This window comes from Oryzias latipes, chromosome 1 (assembly GCF_053564925.1).
Source record: "Oryzias latipes strain Hd-rR chromosome 1, Olatipes_Hd-rR_3.1".
NCBI classification, from domain to species: domain Eukaryota; kingdom Metazoa; phylum Chordata; class Actinopteri; order Beloniformes; family Adrianichthyidae; genus Oryzias; species Oryzias latipes.
In genome coordinates, this window is record NC_136237.1 from 10,214,923 (window position 1) to 10,229,114 (window position 14,192).

At 43.5% G+C, this 14,192-nt stretch overlaps 1 protein-coding gene across 1 annotated transcript; it reads left to right on the forward strand.

The window, feature by feature from the left end:
• The first annotated feature begins 2,699 nt into the window (after positions 1–2,699).
• On the forward strand, positions 2,700–12,680 carry LOC101172137 (ASPSCR1 tether for SLC2A4, UBX domain containing). Its single transcript, XM_023959849.2, has 17 exons — positions 2,700–2,891; positions 3,990–4,045; positions 5,031–5,145; positions 5,371–5,471; positions 6,157–6,214; positions 6,288–6,361; positions 6,712–7,162; positions 8,226–8,279; positions 8,418–8,557; positions 8,928–9,009; positions 9,085–9,151; positions 9,277–9,339; positions 10,834–10,886; positions 11,539–11,590; positions 11,718–11,787; positions 12,105–12,259; positions 12,507–12,680. Exons 1-17 carry the CDS (start codon positions 2,802–2,804, stop codon positions 12,515–12,517), a joined length of 1,692 nt encoding a protein of 563 aa, XP_023815617.1. The 5' UTR covers positions 2,700–2,801; the 3' UTR covers positions 12,518–12,680.
• Positions 12,681–14,192: the final 1,512 nt, after the last annotated feature.

Sequence of the window (14,192 nt, forward strand, 5' to 3'; positions counted from 1 at the left end):
TCAGATGGTCTGATCCATGTTAGATTCTCATGCTCCATAGCCACAAAGGACTTAGGTCACATGGACATTATCTCCTGGGAGGAAGCAACACTCCAGCCTGAGATGGAGTGTTTGTCCTTCCGTCCGATGTCTGGATTAGTACGTTGCTCATAATGCAGCTAAGTTAGAAAAAAACGGAGATTCTGACTTACTCAAGTCTCAAAAAATTCAAACGGATCCAACCAATTGCATCACAAGAAGCCAAAAGCTCCAATCGAACTCCTTATCTTTGCCTTTAGAGGAGGAGAGAGTCTTGACGAACTACAACAGCTTTTTGATGAGGAGGAATAAAATGTGAATTAAATATAACGATACCAAAATATAATTTTTTATTACCGCAAACTGCTACTTGCATGGAACCAGCTCTCTGATTGGTTACACATCTGTGAGAGCTGTGCAAGCCGTCACACCAGGAGTGTGGGACCTTTAATGCCAAAAATGAGAAAATGTAGCTTTTAAACACTTGCAATTATAGAAATAGAACTATGATATAGTTTCCTATTTAAAACAAATTTAATTTCTTCCTCACTTTTGACACAAGTTCCTTTCAAAATGAAATACAACCGGCGTCAAATAAAATCCTGCTGCAGCTGATGAATTAAAAATAGGTCAAATCAAACACGGCATTTTCTGTCATAAGACTTCAGTGCGTCTTCATCCTTTTTCTCCTTTTACTATAAGTTATATCCCCTCTGTTGGGTCAATAAAAAACTGTATTATATTCTAAAAACATCACAGCATTGGCATAGAGTCCATTGTTTTTAAATATATACATGTGAAGGCAAATAAATACTTGAATAACTTATAAACAACATAAACACTGCTGTGCAGCAGAAGGTAAGGATGTGGTTTAATATGATCCTACTAATAAACCACTGACAGAAAATTGGACTTTTTTCTATCATTTTGCTCTGACAAGCTAAAAATGTAACAAGGACAAACAAAAAAACCAAAAAAAAACTTTATTTTTTTCTCCAGAAAAAGCTTTGAATTTTTAGTTTATTTTATTTTAGTTTATTTTTTTATATCAATCACAATACAAATGTAAACACGGTGGTTTAAAAATACATAAAACGATACAATGTGCTTGAAAAGGAGTGGGTTGAAGAGAAATCGTGTCTGCTCCCACCCTTTTTTACAAAACCTGATGATGCGCATATTTCTATTTACATATATGTACAAAACATTCACGGTCACACTTTCTAAGATAAAACAAGGGTTAACTAAGCTCCATATCAAAGAGAAAAAAATCAGTATCGCTGACCTGAACTCTTCATACTGAGAAACATGAGAAAACTATCTGCACTTCCAAAACACAAAGGCTCAAAAAATGTAAATCAGACTGATGAAGACAAGTGGACGATTACAGGAGGAGACGAGTCCAGATGACTCAACTGCAGGACACTGTATTGTACTGGAAACTAATTTATAAGCACAATTTTAGTCTGCACATCACGCCTCTCTGGAACTGCAGCTATGTGTTACGAAGAAACAAACCCTTGTTTTACAATAACTGGCTCACTAAGGGGATGTGGTCTGTTCTGCATCTACTGGATCATTCTGGAAACATTTTGACGTTTGAAAATTTGTATTCCAAATTTCAATTATTGGATCGGAAACAATATGAAGCTGTGATCAAAACTTTTCCTCTGAGTTGATTTGTTTATCACAAAATCTATTGTTAAAATAAAGTTCCAGTAAAACTTCCTTCTCTCTGTTTGGACGGACAGCCGGTTACAAAGTCAGAATTGCCAACAGCTTCATACGAAGATTGTTTTTCAAAGAACTTTTCCAAACTTTTCCACAACAAAATACATTCCTACACAGTTCTCTAAAGAAAATGTAATTGAATTAAGATCAAATTTAATTAACTAAACATTTTTATTTTACCAAAAGTAAAATGCAATCATTTTAAAATAATTAGCTATATTTACCCATCCAAGGAATTTTTGAGACATCATTTTGTCTTTGAAGAGAACGGCTGCAGTTTTTCTCTAAATGACATTGAGACTGTGGATTATTTATTCTTTAACTGTGGAGTTATTAAAACATTTTGGGGAGAGTTCTGCTTTTGGAATTCTTCAAAAATTGCAATGCCAGTTCATTTAGACGCAAAAACTGTTTTATTCGGGGTGGTAATATCTAAGAGACCAGAAATTATTGTTCTTAATGTCCTGATATTGCAAGAAAGGTTTTATATTCATAAAAACAAATTTTTGAAGACCGAACCACTTCTTATTACATTTCATAAAGATCTCTGTTTTGATTTTCAATCACTCAATTATATAATAAAGAAAAATGGCTTGAAATTACTTAGTTTTGTTCAGAAATACAAACTTAATGAGAACCTCTAACAAATATGAACCTTTGTGGAAGGTTTACGTTCTTTTTTTTGTTTTGTGTGTGTGTGTTTGTATTATGTTAATTCTTTTCTTCTATGTTCTATATATATTTTATGTTAGGCAATGGTGATTGTTTTTCGTGGTAACGTAGTTTATATATTTACTGTTGATCCTTGTATAATATCTCAGTTGTTAATAAAGTTTCTTTTGAGAAAAAAACACAAAAAAAACTTCAGGACACTGAACGAAAGGGACATGAAACATACTTGCACACATTTATTTATTCGTTTATTATGTTTATTTTTTTTCTCATTTATTTAATATGTATTCATTTTTCTTTCTTTTTCTTTTGTTTCATTTTCCGCCCACTCTCAATAAAGTTCATTTTAAACGTGCGCTGTGACGTCACAGACAACAACAATGGCAGCCAGTGGTTCAACTGTAACGGTTCTGACTCCAAACGGGAGAAGACAAGCCGTCAAAGTGACGCCAAACTCTCCCTTGCTTCAGGTGAGGCCCGTGTGAGGAGCGCGTGCTCTGTCTTTGGCTCCTTTTCCCCGTCAGAGGCTCACGAGCGCGCAGTTCTCCTGTGAGTTAGCATCTGCGGCTAACACAGGAGGTAGCCGGTGACCAAACATTTTCTGTAGTGGAGTCAGACTCACCTGTTCAGAGCCAACCTGCTCATGACAGCAGGCCTTAGACTGATAATAAATAATACTGAAAAAAAAATAAAAAAGAATAAATGATCTCATGTAAATGTAGGACAAACTTGCAGCAGTTTAATGCCTGAAACGTAACCTTTTATTAAAAGTGTGAAACGTTTCCTGCCCAGATTGATATCTGGACAACCACCAAATGAAGCAAAAAACTGAAACGTTACAAATTTTACCAAAAGATGTATCCGTTTTTTGGCCTGCTTTCACTCACTTGGTGTGTTGGAAAACCACGACCACGTTTGTGTAGTGGTCAGCACTCTCAGTGAGAAGGTCCTGGTTCAAATCCCTCCTGCGTTCTATCTGTGTGGAGGTTGCAGTTTAATATGGGAGTTTTCTACAGTTTCCCCCCACAGTCCAAAAAGATGCCTCCTAGGGTCGTTGGTGACTCTAAAGTACCTTATACATCATGCGAGTGTGAATGCGTCACTCTGTGGTCCTGCAACAGATTGGTGACTGGTCCTTGTTAAATCCCACCTTTGCCCAGCGGTAGGTGGGATAGGCTCCAGCAACCCTGTGACACAATGATAAAGTGGGTTAGGAAATGGTTGGATGGATGTCATGTCCTGTTTGTGACCATGAAGCTTTAACCTTAAAAATAAAGGACGTTTTGGGATTTAAAGTAAGAACATCCTTAAAAGAGAGTTTTTGTCTGAAATCAGAGCCCAAGAGAGTTTTTTTTTCTCAACTAAAAACCCGAAACTCCTAAATTAGTTTTGTTCTCTTGAATACCTTCTCAGATGTCTTTTATTAATTGAGTCATCTGTGTGGTAAGTTAAAAGTTGATTTGTTTTATTTTGGTTTATTGCTTTGATGCCAGATGTAAACTTTCAGTCTTAAGTCTGTTCTAATGAAAGATCCGCTCGTTCTCACCTGTTCTCCGTGTGGTCTGCAGGTCCTGGAGGAGGTCTGTGGCAAGAATGGTTTCAACCCTGATGAATATGGCTTGAAGTGAGTTTGTTTTCCTGAAATGTTTTCTTTTAAGACTGGATTTAATCCAGAAGTGGGCCAGCTTCCCCAGAATCTTGTAAACATGGAGGATTACGGTCAAAGTGAAGCTTCTGCCCTTGAATCCACATCATCTTTCAATCTGAAGCCTGTTTCTGACCTGATGTTGTCCTAAACCTATTTAATGTTTAAATGTTCAATCAGCCTGTTCAAACTCTGTACAAAAGGTAGGACAACTTTGAAATCTTTCTCTCCCTCATGGTGAGGAAGACCATCAACGATACACACACACACACACACACACACACATACAGAGGGTTAATGGCGGCAGAAGGAAGAGCTGACTTCTTCACTTCATCACTTCTGAAAAGGTTTTTTGAATTAAGTTTCTTGAATTGATTTTTCTTTTCTTCTGGAACATTTTTGTCTTGTCACTCTGTTTGAATGTAAACAGAACATATTTTTTTCTAAAGTGAAGCCTATGGAGTAAACCTGGAGGAGTGAGATTAGAGGCCTGTTCACTGTGAGCCCCGACCCACTGATGTAACTGGGCCGGCAGAACACCACGGTCTCCTGAAACTCCTCACTTAATCAAAGATCAAATTAAACGTTTCATCAAATCAGTTTTCCTTCAAAGGAATTTGTTGTACATTTTTTAGTTCAAGCAGAAATTCCTGTTTTATTACTGCAAGTTTTGTCTTTGTTCAATTAAAGTCTTTATTTGACAAATGATTTGAAAACAGAAAAATGGAATGGAAAATGTTTTGGATATATCTTTTTTTGGGTCCTGCAGCAGGAGCAGATCTTCAGCTTTACAGTCTTTGACCTGACTTCAAAAACACAATAAAAGACAAAAGAAACACAAAGCCGTAATTCTTTGGAATCAACAGTTTAACTTCTAAAAAGAGGATTTAAGTCTTTTTTAAAGCCCAACTGTTGAGAATAATGTTTGGAGCTTCATTGTTGTGAAACTCTTCTGCACCTGCAGGTTTCAGAGGACAGTGTTGGACCTGACACGGCCGTGGAGGTTTGCCAACCTTCCCAACAACGCAAAACTGGAAATGGTGACGAGTTCCAGGAAACAAGCAGCAGCTGAAAGTCAGGTGAGCTCAGACAGAAGCGTGGTAACGCATAAGGAGACAACGGGAGGGGATGAGCTAAAGGAAGTAGGAATGGATTCATTTGGTTGCAGATTTATGTTCTAAAAACTGAACGTTGTTCCACAAAAAGCAGTCAGACCTGCTTCTAGTCTTCACCAACAACCAAAAAGGCTTTTGCTGACAGATGTGTGTTTGTGTTGCGTTCTCATGTTCTTGCGTTCTCCACAGGTCCGGGTCGCGCTCCAGATGGAGGACGGTTCTCGGCTGCAGGACTCCTTCGGCTGTGGGCGGAGTCTGTGGGAGCTCATCACCCACTTCTCCCCCATCAGGTGTGTGAAAGGGTTTTACTGAATCCAATTGTGTTATCAGTGACATGGTATGGATGTGTCTCAGAAGCATCCGTGGAAATGTAAGCTTATCCTGTTTTTCTGGAAAGATTTAGATGTTTGTCAGAGTCCAGACTTTCACAGGCGGTGTTGGTTTCATGGTTCCAGTGTTGCTGCAGACCAGCAGGTTTACACAGGACAGAAAATTGAAATCCTCTAGCTTAGTCATGTTTTGTGTCTTCTGCTCATCAACCAAATGTGGAGTCAAGTAAGTTGGTGAACTTCTTATAAAGTGAATTTTGACATTTGCAATTCATAATTCCAACTCTGCTCACTGTTATCTGACAGTTTAATGATCAGAATCTCTCATGAGGATGGTAGGACAGGCACAATTTTGAGGTTTTCTCTGCTTCCCTTCACAAAGTAGGTGGCAAAAAGTAAACTTCAAAGCCCTGTTGGCCCCGCCTACCTCCCATTACCCCCCCCCCCCCCCCCCCCCAAAATGCACAAATTTTAGCTTTAACAAAACATTTCATAGAAATCTTTAAAATCATTTCTGCACTTCATCTCCCACCAAAATGCCCACATATACGGTCTTATGGGGTCAGAACAAAACCTCAGAATGCTGGGAGGGGTCCGGCCTCGAGTCTTCATCATTTTATCCTGTTTTGTCCCTGGATGTGTTCAGGGAGGCCGACCTGTCCGGATCAGGATCCACCCCAGTTTGTGTTTACATGCGGGACGAGGTACGAGGCTCTCCTTCAGCCCAGACTCACCCCCAGAGCCGTTGGGATTACAGCGCAGCTGTTTGTGTGGCAGGTGAGCGGCGAGGAGGCGCTGAAGAAGACCAGCCTGAAATCTCTGGGTCTGACCGGAGGAAGTGCCATCATCAGGTAGGCCCCAAACAAACAACGGGCCAGTTCATTTCTGGACGCTTGGTTGGGGGGGTCACATTAGGTGTGGGAAGAGGAGCGGAGCTCAGGTGAGCGTTCCCACCTGCTGAAAGAGGAAGGCTGCTCTGACTGAAGACAATGTTTTTAAAAAACAGTTTGAACTTCTTCAGAGTTGGTTTGTGGATCTTGTGGTGGTTTTTTTATTCACTTCATTATCAGTTGAAGGCGTTTATGCATTCTGTTCATTTTTTTGTTTTCATTTAAAACCTTTCATTCATTTCATATAAATTGTCTGTATGCTTTGCTGAGTGTAAAAACCTGCAGATCATGAGATGTGAGGCCTCTTCCAGGTTTTTGCTAAGGAAGGATAAAGATGAAGATGCTGCTGTGCCAGTCACACCTGTTGCCATGGTAACCAGGCAGAGCCAACCTTCTCTGTCTGATCCCACTCCGTCATCCGCGGAAGGTTCCACATCTGCCCCGCCTGAAAGCTCCATCCCCGTTGACCCATCAGAACCTCCTGCCACGCTGATGAGCAGCACTTCTGTTCAGCACAGGGACGCTCAGCCCGAACCCCCCCCCACAGAAACTCCCCCACCTGCTCAGGAGGAGGAGGAGCAAGCAGGACCATCGCAGGCGAGCTCTCAGCCCTCCTCTTCTGTAGCTCCCGTGGCTCCCTTTGTTCCTTTTTCTGGGGGGGGTCAGCGCCTTGGGGGTCCAGGTGGGGGGACAGGTTTCCCTGCTGTGGTGGAATCCCCCAAAGCCAAGAAGGCAAAAGGCAGCGACGGTCCAAGCACCAAGGTGAGCCGAACTGTGAGAGGCATCCTGAACCAGGGGGTGGGGGGGGGTCTGGGAAAAAGGGGGGGCAGCAGGAACCGGGACACTGGTTCTGTTGGGTCGGAAATTAAATCCAGTTCTTAAGGTGCGAAAATAAAGTTTTACCATGGAATGAAAACAAATAGTTAGTGACTCATTTTTAGCAAGAGCTTTGTAAACATGTGAACCCTTTACTTGTTTAAGGAAAAAGTGTTTTTCCATTTGAAAGATGTGTTTTCTAAAGGAAGTCTCGTTGAGTTTGTGGACAGATGACAAAGGTTCTAGATCGTTCTGGATGGGATTTTGAGTTTTTATAGTGTGTGTGAAGGTTTGACCAGAACAAAAAGGAGGGTGGGCGGGGCTTGACAGTCATCATTTGGCGCTGCGCACGCAGCGCCAAATGATGACTGTCAAGCCCCGCCCACCCTCCTTTTGCACGGCCTGCTTCAGAGGAAGATGCTTATTAACGGAACCAAACTATCTGCTCTCATAGAAGTTCTGATGTTAAGCTGCCATCCCGCTAAAAACCCGTTCTAGCCTTATGCTCCGAACAAAGTTCATGAAGTTAATTAATTCTGAGTTTTCCAAAGTTTAAAGATCTCTGCACTCAGATGCTTCAGGGTTCTGCTGGCAGAAGCTGCGACTCCTTGGTAGCCTGACTTGTTAAACTTTCGTGTGTTCTTTAGAACCCGATGGGTTTAGGAGATCATGTGTAGGTGAACATGCAGCAGAACATCACATCTGCAGATCCTACTGATAACAGTCATCTCAGAAGATAATTGCAGAGTCACGGGGAGTTTGAAAGATAGTGGAATGGTTGGCTTTGATCTTCTGATGAAGAGTAGCTCTGTCCTCTTCATCAAGATCAGTGAAGATCTCAGACTGATGGAGAAGATGAGCTTTGCAGAAGAGCATAGATCCTCATTTTAGTTTCCCTGCAGCTGATGAAGCTCACTCTTCTTCATCTGTAGTTCTTTGCTGGGATTATATAACTTTTCTCGTCCCTCATTTGAATCTTAAAAGCTCAAACATGAATCTTCTCTGGCAGGGTAAACGCGCTGCTCACCTTAAGGACCAGGAGGAGAATCCGGAGTTTTTGGAGGTCAGTGCCAGCTTTTCACTCATCCTCAGGTTTGGACTCATTCATTTGCAGATCTGCTCGTTTGTCCCCAGTGCGGTGTGAGGTTCCTCAGCTGATAGAAACAAGCATTCTTCAGGTTTCTCTTCTTCTCGTCTGCAGCCGGTGGATAGGGAGCCTCTCATCTACCACCTGGACTCCAGACCCCATCAGGCTCAGGACCTGGGAGATCTGCCTGATGAGTTCTTCGAGGTGACGGTGGACGACGTGCGGAAACGCTTCGCCCAGCTGAAAAGTGAGAGGTGGGTGTGTTGGGTGGGTGGGGTCAAATGAAAGGGTGGAGGTTCTGCTGGAGCCAGAGGAGCTGCTCAGCCATGCGCTCCATCAGGTTTTCTGGAGCTCTGCTTTGGACCAGCTGCGTCTTCTGTGACTGCAGGTCTGCTGGTTGTCAAACGGCACAAACCACAGCCTAACAGGGTCACTGCTTGGTCGTCGTCTTCCATCAGCACAAGAGAGCAAGAGTGAAGACCACCACACACCCCTCAGTCTGCATCAGTGTTCACTTAGCCCCGCCTCTTTGCCACAGGGGCGTTGGGGCACTCACTGGATGAAGTGCGTTAATGTTGGATGGGTTTGTAACAACTTTTGTTTGTATGCATCTCACTCCTGCAGGAAACTGATGGAAGAAGCTCCACTCATGACTAAATCTCTGAGAGAAGCACAGATGAAGGAAAAGATGGAACGATATCCCAAAGTGAGCAAAGTTCTGCCACATCCTGCCATCTAAAGCCTCAACCCTCTTTTAAAACCTCTGCTTCCGCTTCTCCAGGTGGTCCTGAGGGTCCAGTTTCCAGACAGACATGTCCTACAGGGCCTCTTCAGGCCTCTGGAGACAGGTTTGAGTTCTGTCGTACCAGGAATTAGATGCAGCCCTCCGACAACCTGGAGGAAAACCCCTCACATACGTGAATGAACTTTGTTCAAGCATAAACTTTGTTTTTTTTTTGTGTCCTTTGTGCAGTTGGTGCTGTCAGACATTTTGTCAGGACTCACCTGGATGACGCTCAGCTCAGTTTTTACCTGTGTAAGTTTGTCTGAGTATCCACAACATCTGCTTTTCCAAAGAACCGTTTGAGCTTAAACATCTGCTTTTTGGATGGAACCAGGATCTTTTACATTCTTATTGAGTGTAATATTGACTGAACTCAACAAACAGTAAATTAAACTGGTAATAATGGAGCATCGGATCATCTGCATAAGGCCTGTTTCATGGAGGGACAAACGCTGAAACTAAGCAAAGACCAAAATATCAAAGAATTCCTCCTCAGCTCCTCCTGTGTTCAACTGAATAGAAAACCTTTCTTTATGATAGACCAATGAAAGATGGAAGTTACATGTTAGATTTAAAGATCCAGGAACCAGACCTGCTCTGCTCCAGAGACTGAACACTTAGAGTGCTGACTGATGGTACAGTTATCTACATGCATCATTTATGGAAGGTCCGATCCAGATTTGGTTCTGGTCCAGGTCTGGTGGTGTAGTGAGAAGCTGCAGGAGTTTCTTCACACATGAGAATCAGAGGCTTTCTTTTTTTCTGCACTCATTTTGGACAATAGCGCCCCCAAATGAGCAGCTGTTGGAACAGCAGTATTTTTTAAAGTGGTTTGATCCACTTCAAGCTTTATTTCTGAGAGCGCCGTGAGTGAAAGCAAACCATACCTGAAAGATTTACAGTTTGGACAGTGTACATAACTGCTAAAGGACAGATCATCATTGAAGGATAAGCCTCTGCATGGGAAGGACCGCCAGACCATAACTGAGTCCCAACAATGACTAGAATGGGCTGCCCCACAGGACAACTCAGAAGCACTCATCCTGGCAACACAGGACCAAACCCTGAGCACTGAAGAGATAGAGGCTCAGATTAGGGCAGCACGATATGAGAAAAACTTGCGATATTAGTGATTAATATTGCGATGACGATGTAACTTGCGGTATATGAACATATAGCAAAACAACCAAAAACATAATTTCCATTTCACTGCAACAGTTTAAAAATTGCATTCCAAATGACCCACATCTACATAGGAGTCGAACATCTAACATGATAGAACTCCATCCGATTGGTCGATGATGTCGAGGAGTCCATTCGATTGGTCAAATACAAAAAGGGATTTGTTTGTTTCGTGAAATACTTCAAGCATCCATAAGATTGTTTTAGCATATTTAAGGTAACCATTTATTGCGATTTTTGCCGTCTTTTGCAATATGCATATTGCACAGCTTGATATTGCGATAACAATAAATTTACAATATATTGTGCAGGCTGTGCAATGAGGCCTCTGAAAAAATCCAGTACATACAGTGGCGGGCGAGGGTGAAAGAGATGCCATTCACCCTGAAACAAGTCTGCTAGGCTTTTGAAGCTGCACTTTCTGAATCCATTCAAACTCACAGGAATCACAGTTTGGACAAACAGAAACCTGTCAGCTGTTCTCACCTGTCCAGAGTGGAAACAGGTGAGTTCATGGATGACTGCTTCCCTGCTTCTAACTCCTGCTCCCCCTCTCTGTTTTAGTCGTGGCTCCTCCAAAAACGATTCTGGACGACCCGTCAGTCACACTCTTCCAGGTCAGATCTTCTCCCTTATTTTGTGACATTTCTCTCTTCACTAAGCGCTGCATCAAGTGCGTTGGCTGACCTCTCATTTCTTCAGAGCTGCTTCACTTTACCCCCAGCACCTCCACCCCCTCTCACTTTGGGGTACAGTAGTTACCCCAGGCCTCACTTGGGGTATGTGCAAGATCTTCATGCACACACATTGGGCTGAGATGAGTTTCCAGGACAACTGATATTCACAGTTTTGTAAATGTTCTATATAAATGTGTACTAGCCCAACTGAACCCAAGGGGTATTTCTTTGTAGGCCAAGTCTCAAATGTGATTGAAATTCTTAATAAAAGGCCTTAAATATAACATTTTTAACCTGGCATAAGTAAGAGAACCCCCCCCCCCCCCCCCCCCACCTGCCCTGAAGATGACCCACTGTTTTTTCATGTTGTGTGAGATTTCATTTTCTAAGTGTGACTAAGAACAAATCTGGATGAAGAAAGACACATCTGTTCCTTCCTCTATTTTCTAAATGAAGTTTGGAAAGTATAATTTGGAGATTTCTCTGAAGCTGAGGGTCTCCGTTTCCCTAAAGGCTTTTGGTCTCCATCATTGTGGTGATGTTTCTTTTAGTAGAAACTGATAAGGGTTATCCCCCCCCTCCCCGTCTGCAGGCTGGTCTGTTTCCTGGAGCGCTGCTGTACTTCGGCTCTGACGTCAAAACAGGTTTTTGCCTTTTTACTTCCTTTTTGGTTGCTTTAAACCAAAAGAGCCTTCAGCCTCTGAGCTCGGACGTTTTGTAAAATGACACAACTGTACACATGTTTCTTTTTTTTTTTTCTTTCCTCTGCAGACTTTCACATTCGGAGGGAGCTGCTGAAAACGTCTGTTTTAGCCCTGCAGGCAGACCAGACCCTGACCAGGTACAAGCACTACTGTATGCACAGATGAAGGCCCACATGCATGTCTGCGTGTGTGCATGTCAGACCTTCCTTCACATGTCCAAAAGCATGCACGGCCAGATGCTGAACTGGAAACACACTGTGCGTGTGTGAGTGTGCGTGTGTAGGTGTGACACCATTTGTTGTCTCTTCTGAATTAAAAAACCCTCAAAGCATTTTTTTTCTATTTTTTTTTCCTAATTTCTTGGTTTAACTTTGGCTTCTCTTAACAAATAAAGTGATATTTGTTAAAGCGACACCCACTCCTCCACATTCACATCTCTGCCTTCTTCCTGCAGCTTCATCAGCAGCTCCTCGGCTGGACCTGATGAGCCGGTTCTACCCCCAGAACCTGCAACGTCTCCACAGAAACCAGAACCGACTTCACACAACCAGGCTGATAAACCTGCCAGAACCGACCCGGGAAAGGTGCCCAAGTGGCTCAAACTTCCAGGTCAGGAAAAGGCCACAACTGAACAAGTAAACCTCGGTTGTTGTCACGGAAACACATTCAAACATCCTTTACTGTCTGTTTCTGAGCGCATGCACGGCTGTGAGAGCAGCGTGACGTGTCAGCGCCTCGCTTTAGGCCTTCTATTCAGGAAACAGCAGAAGTTACAAAAATTACCATTTGTTTTGCTCCAAACAAGTTTTTCTTTTCTATAAAAACTGTTGATGGAGATGAGTGTTTTTGTCTGCAGGGAAGAAGTGAAGACTGCGTGTGAGGATGAAGACTTGCTGCTCCTTGTCTGAAGGCTTTGTGACCACAGTGGACCCCCCCCCCCCCTCACAGCACTCGCCCCCCCCTCATGAATGATTCCTGGCTGCTGTGAACGCTCAGAAAATAAAATACAATAAAGGTTTTGGTTTTAAAATGGGTTTGTTGTCAGTTCAGCCTCTGGCGTGCTTGTGTGTAGGAGAAAGGAGGGCCTCACGAACACATACATGAACTCCTGCGGGATTCAAACCAGGAACCTTTAAACGCACCCGGGAGCTGGTCTCTGATCTGAACAGAACGGAAACTCGCCTGAAAGAGGAGAAGAGCTGCAGTTCTCCATGGAGGTTCAGAGATCAGCTTCCTTCTCCTTCAGGTAGATTTGTCTTCTGTAAGTGACCGTTAGATGTTCTTCCTGCATTCATTCCCAAAGTCCAACTTGGTTTTTACTGAAGAGAATAGTTCCCATGGAATATTGCTCATAGGAAAACAAGGTGGGAGGGGTCAGCTCCTCCAGCTCCAGAACTCCTGAGGCTGGTTTCCTGCATATGGAGGTAAAGATGTCTGTGGGGGTCTGCAGGCTGCATCCCACAGTCCTAATCACCCTCTACAGAGCAGCCTCCTCTGCTGTGCCACATGGTGATGCAGGAGGAGCGCGCCTGAGCCTCCTCAGAAAGTAAAGGGGCTGACGTTGGTGGTGCTCCAGGTGAGGTTGTCGGAGATGTGCACACCCAGATACCGGAAACATATGACCACTTCCACCGCCGTTCCTCTGATGTGCAGGGGAGGGGGGAGGTGTTTGTCCCCTCTGAAGTCCACGATCGTCTCAGTGGTCGTCACATTGATGCAGAGGCTCTTGTCTCTGCACCAGCTCTCCCAAGTGTTCCACCTCCTGCCCGGAGTTGAACTCTATGTCGTTGCTGATGCGTCCAACCAAAGCTGTGTCATCTGCAAACTACAGTTCTTTCTGTTGATCTGCTGACTCGGGTGTCTCTTCACTCTGATTGACAGAACACACCTGATCAGGGTAATTCAGCAGCAAAAGGGGCACTGAGCTGGGAAACGGGCAGAGTGGTAGATCTCAAGGACCCGCATTGGGCAGTCCTGATTTACATTTTCTGAAGGAAGTTTTGGGGGGCAGCGCAGCCTGAATGTGACAAAGATTGAAACCAGTCATCAGGAAGAACTGCAGTAGGTGAGGTAGAGAGTCCGCCCTGAGACTGGAAGGACATGAGTTCAAATCCACGGCTGAGTCATACCAAAGACTAAAAATGGGACCCAATGCATCCCTGCTTGACACTCAGCATTGAGGGGAGGGGGGGGTTGTTAAACCACCAAATGGTTCCCAAGCCCATCCCTCATCCAGGGGATGGGTCAAATGCGAAGAACAAATTTTACACACCTATGTCCGTGACAGTGAATGAAACATTAACTGTAAGGGAGATCGGGGGCCAATGTTGTCCTGGAGGCATCAGAATATCACCGGAGGTTCATCTGTCTGAATTTCATTTATATTGAGGAAAAGCTGAGCGTTTAGTAAAAAATATCTGAACAAATCACCAGACTGGCCTGACTTTAGCTGGCAGACTCCTGGAGGGGGGGACTCTGCTTCTTACCTGATGACTTCATCAGGGTCAGGCTTCAAGCCACGGGATCGGGATGGAGCCCAGCA